At 42.9% G+C, this 14,167-nt stretch overlaps 1 protein-coding gene across 1 annotated transcript in view; it reads left to right on the top strand.

Annotated features, from left to right (window-relative positions):
• Positions 1–14,167, top strand: part of mctp1a (multiple C2 domains, transmembrane 1a) — a 135,869-nt gene that overhangs the window by 104,457 nt on the left and 17,245 nt on the right. The window contains exons 17-18 of the mRNA XM_069682324.1: positions 3,932–3,988; positions 10,519–10,617. Coding sequence (XP_069538425.1) covers positions 3,932–3,988; positions 10,519–10,617 — 156 coding nt within the window. The remainder of the gene's footprint in view (positions 1–3,931; positions 3,989–10,518; positions 10,618–14,167) is intronic.

The following is a 14,167-nucleotide window of genomic DNA, read 5'->3' as shown; positions in this document are numbered from 1 at the left end:
CCCAGTTTTTTTGTTCTTTTCTTGCCAAGTTTGCTTCGAACTCTCATGTGTGTCCCCATACAAAAGATTTAATTAATAAGTTTGAAGTATTTCTTAATTTTTGGACTTAATATATTGTTTATATTTCTAACCCAGGGTTATAATTACCTGAAACCTCAGTTTGAAACTAGTTTGAGCATACACCAGTTAACTTTTTCAAGTAAGGCGTGTATGGGGTTAGGGTTAGGGTTAGGGTTACACAATAACACTACACACAATAACCCTACAGAGCCATGAGAACATCCTGTAAGCAGGAGTTTGCTGTAAAAATCCCTTGTACCTTTTATGGTGTGCCCTGTGTCCTTGCAAAGGCGTTAGGGGTGCTGAAGCGTTGTTTACAGTGCACAAGAACTCCCTGTGGAAGCAAAAGGAGAGTACGCACATTTTCTAAGATAGTTCTTAAGAACTTTTTCTGATATTCCCTTTTACAGAGCAGTAAAATAATCGCACTGGAGCATGAACCACTTATCAGCATTTACAACAGAAGGATTACAAATAGCCTCTAACACCACACACACACACACACACACACACACACACACACACCACACAGCCAATACAGTCACCTCCCCTCAGGCCTGAGGTACAGATCACTCACCTTCAGGACAAAGAGAGCTGTGTCAAGCTTTGTGCCCACATCCATCAGACTCATGAACAGTTGAATCATTAATTTTTAACACCATGCACTTCACTGTTTTTAACATTATTTATTGCGTATTCATTAAGTCTTTTTTATTATGTTTTAAAGCTTCAGTTACCACTGTTGATTGCTCTGCGAATATTCTGTGTGATGTGTGCGTGTGGTATGTTGTTGGGATGTACGAGAACTGTATACGCACCAACTCTTTTACACAAATTAAGTTCCTAACGGATAAATAAAGTTATTTGAATTGATTTACCTCTCTTACAAGTTGTTCATCACACCTCACTCCACCAGACCTTGCAGCCTGGGTAACTCAGACAGGAAGACATCAACTATTTTTTGTTCAGTCAAGGCATATTTTATCTTTCATCATGCACTTCAAATTGTGCAGAACAAATAGGGAATAGAAGCCTGGCTCTGTAAGGCCGAATGTAAATCAGTGCTGATTTGAAGATGCAAAATATATATATAATATAATATAGGACTTAGTCAAGCACAAATGCACTTAAGATTTCCCAACACAGAAACAAGACGCAGGCTTTTTCTTTTGGTCTTCTACAGATACATAAAGACACACTTCTTTATTCCAGCTAATATTAACAGACAGCTATCTAACCTTCAAGTAAATAGTTTTGCATTAATAGAAAGTAAGTAAGAGAGAAGTAATGAGTGATGTATCAAAGCTTGTTTCGGCTTGCTCTGAGTAAACTTAATCAGCTATTCAGGTTGCAGCCACTAAGGCCAAACAGATGTATTCACACTTTCACAGCCATTTGAACTCTCAATGTCATAGTACTCACATCTATTCTGTGTGTGTGTGTGTGTTTTATATTATCACCATCTTTGTATGTATTTATGGGGCACAGTGTAATCTGTAAGAGTAGCCTGCATCATCCCTGTATCATTTGAATAGGTCTGAATATGTTAATCCCCACCTCAGTAGATATTGAATTGACTGGAGCGGCTCTGCAGGCAATGTGAGCTCTACACGATCCTGTCGACAGCAGGGCTTTGATGCTGCTGTGCTGTAATGATAGTAATTCAAACAACATGATAATGGAGGGATAAGCAGACAAATGATATCATACACCAAACAGGTCTTAGAAAGAGAGAATAAAGAGAGAGAGAGGCTGAGGGAGAGGAAGAAAGATGTTTGGAATTCATCGGCTGCACTGAGGTAATTTATATCCTCCCTTACAGAGACAGTAGCTTCAGTGCACACATTTAGCCGTGGCAATCTTCAGGGCAGATGACATGTTCCGTGTCTTTTTATTTATTAATTTTACACTGTGTCTCATTGCAGGAAACATGACTTCTCTGTGTAACCAGAGGCGATAGAGGAGAGAAAGCAGAGCGGAGAGCAGAGGGAGACAAACGACTCTATCATTCTCTCTGTCTCTCTAGGTCATGCTTCTCCAGCTAGCTCATGCTCATTCCCTTTGTTTAAAGTTTGGAGCGTGTGCCAGGCGTGCCCTACTAAAGCCTCTGTGTGGAGGAATCCATTATGTTTGTATTTTGGCACGGGTGAAAGGATTTGGGAGGAACCATGATGACTTTATAAACAGTTATAGTTCGTTTGTTTAGAGATGCCAGAAGGCTTTCATTTTACAGTATCACTTCACATCTTTTGCCTCGGCTGAGTGCAACAATTCCCTCTCTGGTATCCATACTGTAGCAGTGAATGCATTCTGTAACAATAATGAGAGTGTGAACTGTGAAGCTTATTTGTCTAGACACTGATGGAGTCTCAGCGAGCTGGGAATAACCAGTTGCTACACTGTAAGTTAGTTCAAACAAGGATTGCCTTGCACACATGCACAACACTTTGCCCTGGTGATTTTGAGCTATTGACGGCGCACACACAAACACACGTACACGCTATTGACTCTACCCTCTCAACTCTGCCGTTCTGAACTCCTCTTTGTTTGTGTGGGAAGCTGCATTTACATAAGAGGCTTATGTCAGCCGCCACATAGTTTCCCCCCTTATTCCGGCGAAAAACAAAAAGGACAAAAGCTATTGTCTTGTTAAGTAATGATTTTTGGATTTCTCCAAACTAGTGTGTGCTGTTTGGAGGTGGTTAGGGGGTTGTGGTGATGTTGAGGCTGTGCTAAGGTTTTTTTTGGGGGTGGGGTTTGGTAACGCAGTACAACAATGAGAGCAGATGAAGGCTGAGGTTGACAGCTGTAGGGTTTATGATATGGCTGTTTGTTTATGTAAATTGGGAGCAACAATATGACCTTGCTTTGATGAGTGATTGACAGAGAGAGCGGATGCAGCACTGATCTGTGGTTTTCGCCTCATTGCCATCAGACTACACATGTGAACTTGTGCATGTTCACAAAGACACACATTTCCAGCACTGTTTCACTAAACAGTAATCAGATATAGTTTCACTAAACACAGTAGGCCGGGCTGCTCTCTCCTTACATGCCATGACATTTGTTTATTGGCTTTCTTTTCACAGACATACAGAAAATCGACATCTTGCATGTGCTATTGTTTTCTTTGACGGCATATGTATCCATATGTGCCTTTGTGGTTCTGTCTGTGTGCACATGTGTCTGTCATTTTTTTTCTTTGTGTTGTACAGTATGTTTCACGGTATCTTGGGGCTTCAGAGCTACACCAGCTCCGGTTTCATCGGTTTTGGACCACTGAAGCACATAGTTGCTGTTCTTTGTGACTTGCTCTCTGTGCTGCGGGCTTTCTTCTTTCTTCTCTCGCGGAGCTTCTCTCTCTGTGAGAGGATGTGAAGCTATAGATAGATGAATGTGTAGCGATAGGAAGGCTGGCGGTGGAGGTGAGAGACGAATGCAAAAGGTTAAAGAGGTCGAAAGAGACCATGCAGAATCAGAAGAAGAGATGTGCTGTCTCATCCTTCTTTTGTGCAGTGCGATTTGAGTGGATGAATAGCCTTTAATCCTCAGCCCGTTGAATTTCAAAGGCAGAGCGTTTGCTTACATTTCCAGAAGTGTAGACGCATTTGAACAACAGAATGTTTCTAAAATAAAAACCTAATTCTGAAGCGTTCAAAGGCTCTTGACATATTAGCACACACCAATCCAACAGTCGAGCTATCTGCATGCTTAACATACTCATTAAGAAACTCTAGCATAACCAATCAGCTTTAGTATGCCTCTTTGAGTGTTCTGATTATGTTAACCCTGTGTTATCTAATGTTTATCTGCACTATAGCTGCTGCAACACATTTTATTTCTCTTTTTTCTCTTCTGTTGCATCTGTCAGCAAGCAGTGGAGGACCTGCTGGAGGACGAGGACGAGGACTTTGACAAAGATGACAAGGTAATTATGTCTTATGTCAGGGATACACTCACACATGCAGCAAACATACACACTAACACGTACGAGCATCGCCTCAGGAGGGGTTTACACCGCTTCATAAACCGGAAACACAAACACACGGACGAAACGACTCCATCTTCCCCTCCCTTCTCCTCCCCAGTTCAGTTATTCTCACTGCCTGAGGCTCAAACACACGTACAAAGATTGTACAACCTTTTAACCCTTTGAAAAGTTTATCTGCAGGTATACGCATGACATATTTCTCACCTTTCTTCTTTGTGGGTTTCCTTTGCTCTGGGCTTTTACTTCAGTTCTGTACGCTATCCTTATACTTCCCTTCATGAAACGCTATGAATTTCCGTTACTAACATTTGCGCTTCAGACTTGCTTCCTGAGAACATGCACGCATATAAAGTGCTTAGTTAGCTATTTAGGTCCTTTCACTGCTCCTTTATGTCCCAGTAAAACAGCATCTGGCCTTGTCCAGACACTATCAGGTAACAACAGGTGGCTGCTTTACTGCCTCCGCTCGTTTACACTGTAGGAACAGCTACTGAAACAAATGCCATTGGATGGCATACAGGACCTTGTCAATGTTCCACTTGGGAATGGTAATTGAAATGGTGCAGCTCTTTATCTATCCGCTGCGTTGTCTGGCTTTTGGTGAGGCACGGTTGAAACAGTTTGCTGCTTCAGTCTGATGAGTCTCGAGCAGAATTATATCATGAGCCTTTTAGGGAAAGTCCAAACCTTGACTGAATAATCTGGATTCTGACTTGAACTGATACTCGATGCCTCACAGCCACACTCCAGCAATAGAAAGGTTAGAAGGCTAAGATGTGGTAAATTGCATGGAGTGTTTTGGTAATCTTTCTGGAGGAGAACTCTGGCTGTTTGCAATGGTAATTGTTAAGGCCTTTGACCAGGCAATTTGATATCCCAAAATGATTCAGCCTGGGGACACTCCGTATGCTGAATTTACTTATGCTGCAACCTCGCTACAACCTCTCTCATTTTTGAAGGGTCATCGGTGCAAGCCTGCAACAAAAGGGTTAAAAAAACACATTTATCGTGCAGATGGTCAAATAGTCATCCCACCAGTAAGTCAGGCAATCAGTCAGCCAAGGCAGCCAGTTGAAGATACGTGAGCATTACATCCCCTCCCACAGTGATGCAGAAGCAAAGTTTCATTGCTGTGAAGTTCCAAGGCTGAAATGTACAGGGGGGGGGGGGGGGCACTGACTGAAGATATGCACCAGACAACCTTGAACCTCCTATTTTTTCTACCCTTTCTTTCGTCTGCCCTCCATCATTGCATTCCCCCCCTTCTCTCAAGGAAAAAATAAAAATAGAGGCATTTGAAAAGCTGCAGATTATATGAAATAAATTTGGACTTTCATATTGAAATGAGGTGCAGCAGCAGCAGCTTCTGCGGCCTGCGTTAGATTTGGTGCCAAACTGATTATTCCACATAAGAGGGCCCTGCTCTCTGTGCTCACACAGGGCTGGGATGCTGGATAGCACAGTCGCCACAAAGGCTACAATTTACCAACTCTGGCTTCATACATTTTGATCTATTGCTCCCCTCAACTGTTAGCATTTCATTTGAGCTGTAGGGAAGTTGAAAAGGGGGCATTTTTCTTTTTTCTTCGCCTACATGTCTTTCCCCTCCCACTCTCCTTCTACCCTTCCTTCAATCGTCCCCTTCCCTGCCTTTTTTTTCTTTCATTTAAAACTCTCTCTCTCTCTCCTCCCCTTTGCTCCCCTCTACAACCTGTTTAAGTGCAGAACAAATGGAGTTTCAAGGCTTAACAAATTCCTCTTTTACATTGGATATGAGGTATTTTACATTGGATATGAGGCACAGCTTTAGATTGTATGAGCAAGTATGAAGGACGGGTCAGAGAAGGCCTCTTTTATGGCACAGGCCTGTAGGGGAGAAGAGAGAGAAAGCCAAAGAGAGAAAGACGAGAGAGGAAAAAAAAGATTAATAAATATGCCAAGGCCTCATTTTAATTGAACTTGAAGCATATGTTGCAAGTATGTACAATCCGTCCCAGATGTTTACTCCGGCCATGTGCACGGCTCTTTCCAGTGCACCACAAGGCAGCTATTAGCTGGATAACCTTTGCTCCAGAGGCTAAATGGGGTATTACATGGCCAAAAAGTACAGCACCTGTTTTTCATTGCGTAGAGGACCCCTTGCAGGCTTTTTGCCTTGGATCACCACATGTGTTTTTACTTAACAGATTGTTGGGCAGACGTGAAAAGTGTCTTTCTTGTGAGCAAGCACTGATATTAGTCACTTAATCTCAATGAAAGTCCAGCATCCAGACTAATTGATGGGGACGGCTCAGTTGTTAAAGCCAAGCAGGCAGCCTCATGAACGGTGAAAGAATGTTAGACGTGAACAAATTTTTTCCCCCTCCTCTCCCCCTACTCCTCCACGCTGTGTGTTTGTGTGTGTGCGCGCTGACCTTCAGCATGGAATGTTGCTTCTTATTACCTACACACAAACACACGAGCACAAACACGCACACCTCCACTCACACATTAAATATGTATACTGCCCCAGTTTTTCACCTCTTTTTCAATAAAACTAATTCTAAACATGGCGTCACGTTGCAGATCTTTTCTTCCACAGAGTACACTAGCGATCCAATATAAGACACAAAGTTTTGAAGATGGTTAAATTGAATATAGGCGTGAAAGGATGTCGGTAGGATCGTCCAATAAAGCGGATTTTATTGCAAATATTTTCAAAGATCCAATTTTATCCAGAACTTTTTCACAGAGAATCCAAACAAACCCATATATTCTATTTAAATTCCCTCTTCCTTATATGTAACTCGAAGTAACATTATCAGCCTTGGCCAGAGTGAGATAGCAGAAACCTGCTCCTCATTGCTTTATTTACAGACTACTACCTGCAGGTGCTTCCGTGTGCAATGTAGCCTGTCTCCTCTCACCTGTGGGCTCACTGTCCAGAGCCGAGGCAATCACCTTTAGGCTGTGCATGGGTTTGAGTGTTTGTGCCGGTAAATGTGTTTGTGTGAGCGTCTCCCGTTATGTGTGTGCAGTGGCTCAGCTGCCTCCCAGAGGGGGGGCTTACTGGAGAGGGAGAGAGAGAGAGAGAGAGAGTGAGAGAGTGAGAGAGAGACAGACTGAAGGAGTGAGGAGATTACCCTCACACGGTTGACTGGTCACTGAAGCGCTCGTGCTCCGCTCAGCTAGGCTCCACTAGCCTCAGGAGGACCTGACACAGATAAGATACACACTGCAATCATGTCCTGCTCACGGGCTTACTGCTCGGTGCACTCCCTCTCTCTTTCTCTGCCTATGTCTATCTATCTATATCTCTCTCACACACACACACACACATACACACACACGGACATACACCTTTACAAAAAATTCTTTACATCTCCCATGTCTTATTTTCTCCTTACCTCCCTCATGTTCAAAGTTGAAGGTAAATATAGACTGGACTTTATTCATTAGCTTGAGCACATTGATCTGTGAAAATTAGAATTATTACTGACATTAAAGGTCCTTTGTATCTTATTTATGGACCAATGCTCGAAGGCATTCCATTTTAACCAGCAGTGAAAACTGATTTCATCCAAGACTGGGGTCAAACACTAACCTACTTGCTGTTTAACATTGTTGTTGTTTCTAAACAGCTGGATATATTTGTGCCTTATGGAATACTTTGGGACAGTATGGTTAATGTAAAATCTGCATGAGTCACTATGAACAGTCTTGGTGTGGCAATCCACCTAAGTCATACCGTGACCGTTTCCCTCTGACGTCACGTACATTATGGGAAGCTTAAATGCTGTTATAATGTTGTTCTGCTGTGGTCGAGCTTGCAACTCTTTAGACTACATGAGAATATTATAATTTCAAAGCTTTTTATCAGCCACTGAAAATACAATGGATTGGGGAAATACAGAGAGACGAATGGACACCAGGCCACATTTCAATCTAAAACAACATAATGGAATTTACATCAGCTAGCGTTAGCATTAAACCAATTCTTAGCTTACTTTACAACTTGCTAGTAAAGAATTTACGTCTTTGTGATTTTAAGATGTAACTCCTTTAAACAGTATTGAGAGCTTGAAAATGGTTGTAGGTAGTGCTAGGTGATATGGCCAAAATCCTATATCACAATTTAGGATTATTCATATCTCGATAACGATATAAATCACGATATATCATGTTTTCTTGTAATTTAACAAATAATTAGTCTATATGAAATAACCATATGGTAAATCTATTTTTATATAATCCTGTGTGAATTAAAAACTAAAAAATACTTAGATTCCATTTTCGCTTTGAGTCCTTTTCTGCACATTAATGTCCATGTTAATAAACTACTCCCATGTGCAAGGATTAGAATATAAAGCGTTGTCAAAATGACGCAAAAAAAGCCGTAAAGCAGTTCAGCCGCTGGTTTTCTGACATCACGATAGATACAATATAGAAAAACACATGCGATAGACATTTTCATATTGTTTTAAAGATATATATCGTCATATTGCCCAGCCCTAGTTGAACGCTAACATTTGCTGTTGACTGAAAGTCTCTACTTATTATGAAATGAAATACAGTATGTTGTTTTAACTTAAAATATGGCCAGATGACCCTCTAGATTTCCACTGTCCACTGTATTTTCTGTTGCTGATCGATAAGGAAGTGGTGAAACGATATGTCAATGTTTAACAGTAGTCTAGCCTCTTACCCTGAACGTGGTGTCAGAAAAAAGTGTCCTTTCTCCCACCCAACCAGTGCTCCAAATAGGTTCAAGCAAGTTAAAATGCAAGTCTGGTTTAATCAGTTTAATGAGTGCTATATAGTAGTATAGTTGTATATAGATGTGTGTATAACCAGAGCATACATGATCTTCTCCTTCTTCATCTCTCCTGCCACACAGCCGTCTTCCTACATCATCTCTATCTCTTTATCCTTCTCATCTATAGTGCTGAGACAGCCGTTCAACCCTTTGCTGCTTTCCCTGCAGGCATTACTCATGCACATATATGTACTAACACACAAATACTCAAAATCATGCACATATGTGTGTGGTTATCTAGGAAGTGTACAACTCCTGGCGAATGCCTAGTATCAGTATCTCATCCTCGGGCCTCACAGCCATTTTCAGCGACCGATTTTAACCTGCAGTCTCTCTCTGTTTTTCTTTATGTTTCTATACGTCTCGTCTTTCTCTCCCCGTCGCTGTCTGACTATCTGTCTCTTCCTTTATGTATCATTAAGCAAGTGCCTAGGCTCTCTGCTCCATGTAATGTTAAATAAGCCACACACTTTGTCTCAATGTGAATATAAAAACAGAGCAAGTTTTCTGACTTATCTTCAGACAGCACGTGGAGCTCTGCAGCACCTTCCCGAGCCCCGGCGCTCCTCTCTCGATCCCAGTCACGGCACTGCGCCGATTGCTCAGATAGCAAAATGGCATAATGTAATTGGACTAAAGAGAGCACTGGGAATTATATCAATGCTCTGAAAGAAAAAGTGTGACTGAAATGTTGTTTCTGGGGAGGCTATTGAGCTTGTAATGCGGTGGGGTTGTCCTCGGGTATCAGGGGGGCTTTTGGCGGCTGAGGAGAATGGGAGAGAGAGACAGAGGGAGAGAGAGGGGAAGAGTAAAAAGTTTGAATGTCTGTGTTCTTTTCTTCTCACCGCCTGTGAAGGATGAAAAGCGTCACGCTGTAAAAGATGCTTTGACTTTTCCGCTTCATTTTTCTTCCCATCTCAGTGTCTTTTTTTTTTCTTTTTCTGTTGTTCAGCAGAGACGCTGGTAGGAACTGCATTTTAATCATGTTTTGCTAATAGAGGGAGGAATGAAAACAAAAAGGAGGGTGAAAGAGGCATGGAGGGGTATTGTCTCTCTATGCAAAATACACTGCATTGTTTGTTTGTTTTTCCTCTTTGTCACACACATACACATCAGGTGGATCATCTCTCACTATCTCTATTCCCCTCAGATACATATTTCTTCCTTTGTCTTTCGCTTTCTCTCATTCCTCCTTCATTCTCTGACTCTTCGCCGTTCTCTCAGCACTTCTACTTCAACTCTGGCCTTTGTTATTAACATGAAATGAAGCTGTTTTTTTTCCACTCTGGGTCTTTTTTGCTACATGGACAGTCTACCTATAGGTTAAGGCAGTTTACTTACCACTGTCATTTTAGACTTTATAGACATGCGGTAGTCCTCTGAATACAGCTTATAATAGTCTTTAATAAAAGTTTCAACTCAGTCCAGTGTTGTCAATCAAACACAGTTACTTTGAAGTCCAAAGACAGGTGAGTATTGAACCAAAACAAAGACTCTAGCTAGTGCAATGCTTATTAATGCTTTGGTGAAGCGATGTTATTCTTACCGACAGGCTGCAGCTCACTTCTAGTGGCCAAAACATCATTGCAAACATCCACATTCTTACTTTAACCCTTTCACCTTAACTCCTCTGGCTTGTAAAGAGAAAATCTCACTGTAATCTATCCACAAGGACCCTAAACCAGGCCCCTGGGAGGACAGCCGTGATAAAAACCATATCCTCGAGGATATGTTGGCTTCCTGGCACTTTGAGTGGATACGAGCGATGGTGGTAAGTGGGCATGTGTGTGTGGCTCTGGCACTGACTCCCGATGGTTTGTGTTGCTGTCTTCTGGTTTTCCTAGTTAGCTCATCGTCTGTCCGGCGGCCTCTGTCTGCCGTCCTGTCGGGGGGGTTTGTGTTCAGTCCCCCCTGTCCCCCTTGTCCGCGTCTCAATCAGCACCCACGCACTGCACGTTCAGCCCGCAACCCGACCCCACCTCGAGGCCCCTGCCTCTGCCTGCTCTTTAAGGTGATGGGGGAGCTAATGGGGCTCCAGCATGGAAGGCTGCTCCTGTCTTTCTGTGTGACTTCCCTGTAGCACTGTAAAGCTGTCACACTGCAAGGTGACAGCTGTAGATTGTGTTGGACGGAGTGTTAACTACGTTTTGCTTGTGGGTCTTTTGACTCTGGGGTACTAGAGGGCGACTTTAGGAGTGACTTGAGTGTAACTGCTTTGTTATAGTGAGAGGGGCCATAAGGGATTAAAACACCCTCATATTTAGATTCAAAAGCACCTCTCACAAATAATAATGTTTTCACACCTTATGACCCCTAAGTCACAGATAATAAGCACCTAACAAACAAATTTTCTAATGAGCCCTGAGTGTGTGTATGTGTGTGCGCACTAGTATACCGTAGCGGGTGGTGGGGTGATGTGAATGCACTCATGAGCGCTTTTTCTTAAAAGTTGCTCGAGAAACAGCAAAAACTATTTCATATTGCCGGAGCAAATCCCAATGCTCATTATGCCTAATGCAGCAATGTCTACTCCCCCAACTGTTATTGTTCTGAATCACACACACGCAAGCAGCTGAACCAACTGAACTTTCTGACTGATGAACTATGCATCAAAGGATTACGACGAGCTCTCGTTGCACTGTAGGTGAGGAGTTCTCGTGCGCTCTCATCCGCCCAGAGTAACTCTCGTCGTGACTCTCACCAAACAGGATGTTGAAGATGGCACACACTCAGCCCCCCCTGGTCTCTCATTGGACAGAATGTGGAGCACAACACTTGACAGCAGTGTCGTCTGAATTTGAAAGTCAGACATGTTAGAAGGCAGCCGCCACCTTTTCTTTTAACAAGAGTCATAAATGTGTAATGAGCACAGAGAGGATGCATATTTTATTTACTTTTTTGAAGACGTGATCCCCTCACTTCATAGCGATGCACTCTCGCACTGTCGTTTTTTTTCCTCTCTCTTCCAAAACAAAGTTTAAAACAGTGGCTGTTACAGCTGTTCCCACTGCCTGCGTGTCTCTGAACCTGAATATGTGATTAAAGGAGCGCCAAAGTTAGCAGGAGTTTTACAGACATAGGTGATGAGTCGGGTGTAATTTAACCCGTACAAGTGTGAGATATAATTTAATGAAAGTATGGTGTTGTTACAACTCTGATAAATTAGAATAGACTGTTGTGACACATAAACCACATTATAGAACTGTAAAACCTGCATTATATGTGTCTTAAATTCTATTTCTTTGAATTTTTACTGTCTTTTTGCAGTGAAACAAATGACAGAGTTTAGATTGTGCAAAAACATATGTTTAAAGCCAGCCCAGACAGGGAGACGGACACAGACAAACAGATAGACAGACTGACAGACAGACAGATGGAGGGGAGATGGGCTGGAGCAGCTAAACCAGGCCAACAGAGGACAAGAGTAATGTTGTCCCATTCATCACACACTGCCAAGCTGGATCCTGGGAAGGACAGGGGAAGGAGAGCGCAGGAGCAGGGGAGCAGAGGTGAGGCAAAGTAGGGAGGGGGGGGATCGGGCAGGCTGGGGGTGCAGGGTGGGCGGGGGTCGGGTGGCGTTCAGCAGGAGGCGAGGAAGGGGAAGTGATCAAGCGCAGAAGTTGTGGGGTGCTAGTCGTTCGTGTGTGTGTGGGGGTGTGGGTGTGTGCGCCCGACCTTGAGTCTGATGGAGTGGCTGGTGTGGTGGAGGTGATGAGAGGCCCCGGGGGGAGATGGGTAAAGATGATCAGTGGCAAACAACCTCCTGCCACCCAGACACATTAGAGACACGAACGCACACTCATAACACCAGAAACCTTTCTCTTTAGGAGAGGAAGCAGAGGTCAAACTGAAAATAAGTCGCCACCTCTTCCTTTTATCCCCTCTTTCTCTCTCTCTGCCATCCCTCTCTTTTACATATGTGTATATTTATCCTCGCTATGGGACTAGATTGGGTGAAGAGACTAATGAGTGCTAGCGAGCATTGTATCTGTCTGGTCCACCTTCAGCTGACAGTCTTAACTGGAGTTTGACTTTGGCTTTTTGGGGGCAACCTCAGCACACCAATATGCTCCAAAAATATGTGTGTGCGGTCAGACATACGCATACACACACTCTCCTCCTATTCATCCACTCGGGCCTTTGGGAACGGGACGCCCCTTCACATCTCAACGTGGCCTTTGTGTGTGTGTGTGTGTGTGAGCCGCTTGATGAGGGCCATGAAGACGTGCAGCGCATCTCAACACCCTAGTTAAACAGATATTTATGTGTTTATGATAAAAAGAGAGGGAGGGAAATAGAGATGTATTCCCCTCATTCGCTCGTGGATTAGTTGTTGTATGGAATAAATTATTTATTAAAACCGCAGCCTTGAAAAAAAAAGAAATTGGAACATCTGCTTCTTTCATGTGGCGTTGGCGAGGAGCCAGGTTGCATGGTGGTATCTGAGGCCGGTCGCAGGGCCTTTGTCTCCTCTTGTTGTCATTTCCTGACAGAGGGGAGATGCTCTTCTAGGCCACTGGGTTCCTTAGTTTTCTTTTCTTTCACTCGGGGGCCTCTCTTAACTCCCAGTGGGTAAAATCTGTGACTCATGGCTCCCCAGTGGAGTTGGTTATACTTAGACACCAATGACATATTAGTTTTAATTCTAAGGGCACTTATTGGCTTACATAATCTACACCTTGCTTTATTTGACTTGCTGCAGAAAGTTTCCAAATGAACAAGTTAAAAAGAATTATAACTTAACCAATTATAAAGCAGCAATGTACCGTAAAATCCAGAGTACAGGTCGCAGTGGAATATAAGACACTGTTTTTGGGGGTAAATGTGTATACAAGTTATTTCAACACTATTTAAATGTATTTTCATTTAAAACACATTCAAACACAGACACAAGTTACAGCCTACCATCTGTCTTCGCCATGTCAAGTTTGCAATCCTGCTAGTAAGCCGTAGCTGGCAGCCTACGTTGATTGTTGTGAGCTGCAATGACGGTCATGACGGTGCATGTCTGTGACAAAGCGTTAGCAACAATCAAGGAATCGAGGAAAACACAAAGCGGCACTGCGGCACATTGTAACTAGGAGACGTTGTAGCGGCTTGGACCCAGAAACAATTTAAAGCGGAGATGTGACGTCACCACTTAAATGGATAGCGGCATCGTCTGGGTAACATATTGTAACACAATAACATCACTCATTTTATACTGGTATATTGGTCGCACCGATATATAGGACGCAGCCCACTTTTTAGATGAAAAAAAATGTATTAAAAGTGCATCTTATACACCAAATTTTTTGGTAGTTTCTTGCTTCATCTTAGTT

Source organism: Semicossyphus pulcher, unplaced genomic scaffold, assembly GCF_022749685.1.
Source record: "Semicossyphus pulcher isolate SPU_LCO1_2020_fin unplaced genomic scaffold, fSemPul1.0.p SCAF_6, whole genome shotgun sequence".
NCBI lineage: Eukaryota > Metazoa > Chordata > Actinopteri > Labriformes > Labridae > Semicossyphus > Semicossyphus pulcher.
The sequence above is the reverse complement of the archived record's forward strand: the minus strand, read 5'-3'. Positions and strand labels throughout refer to the sequence as shown.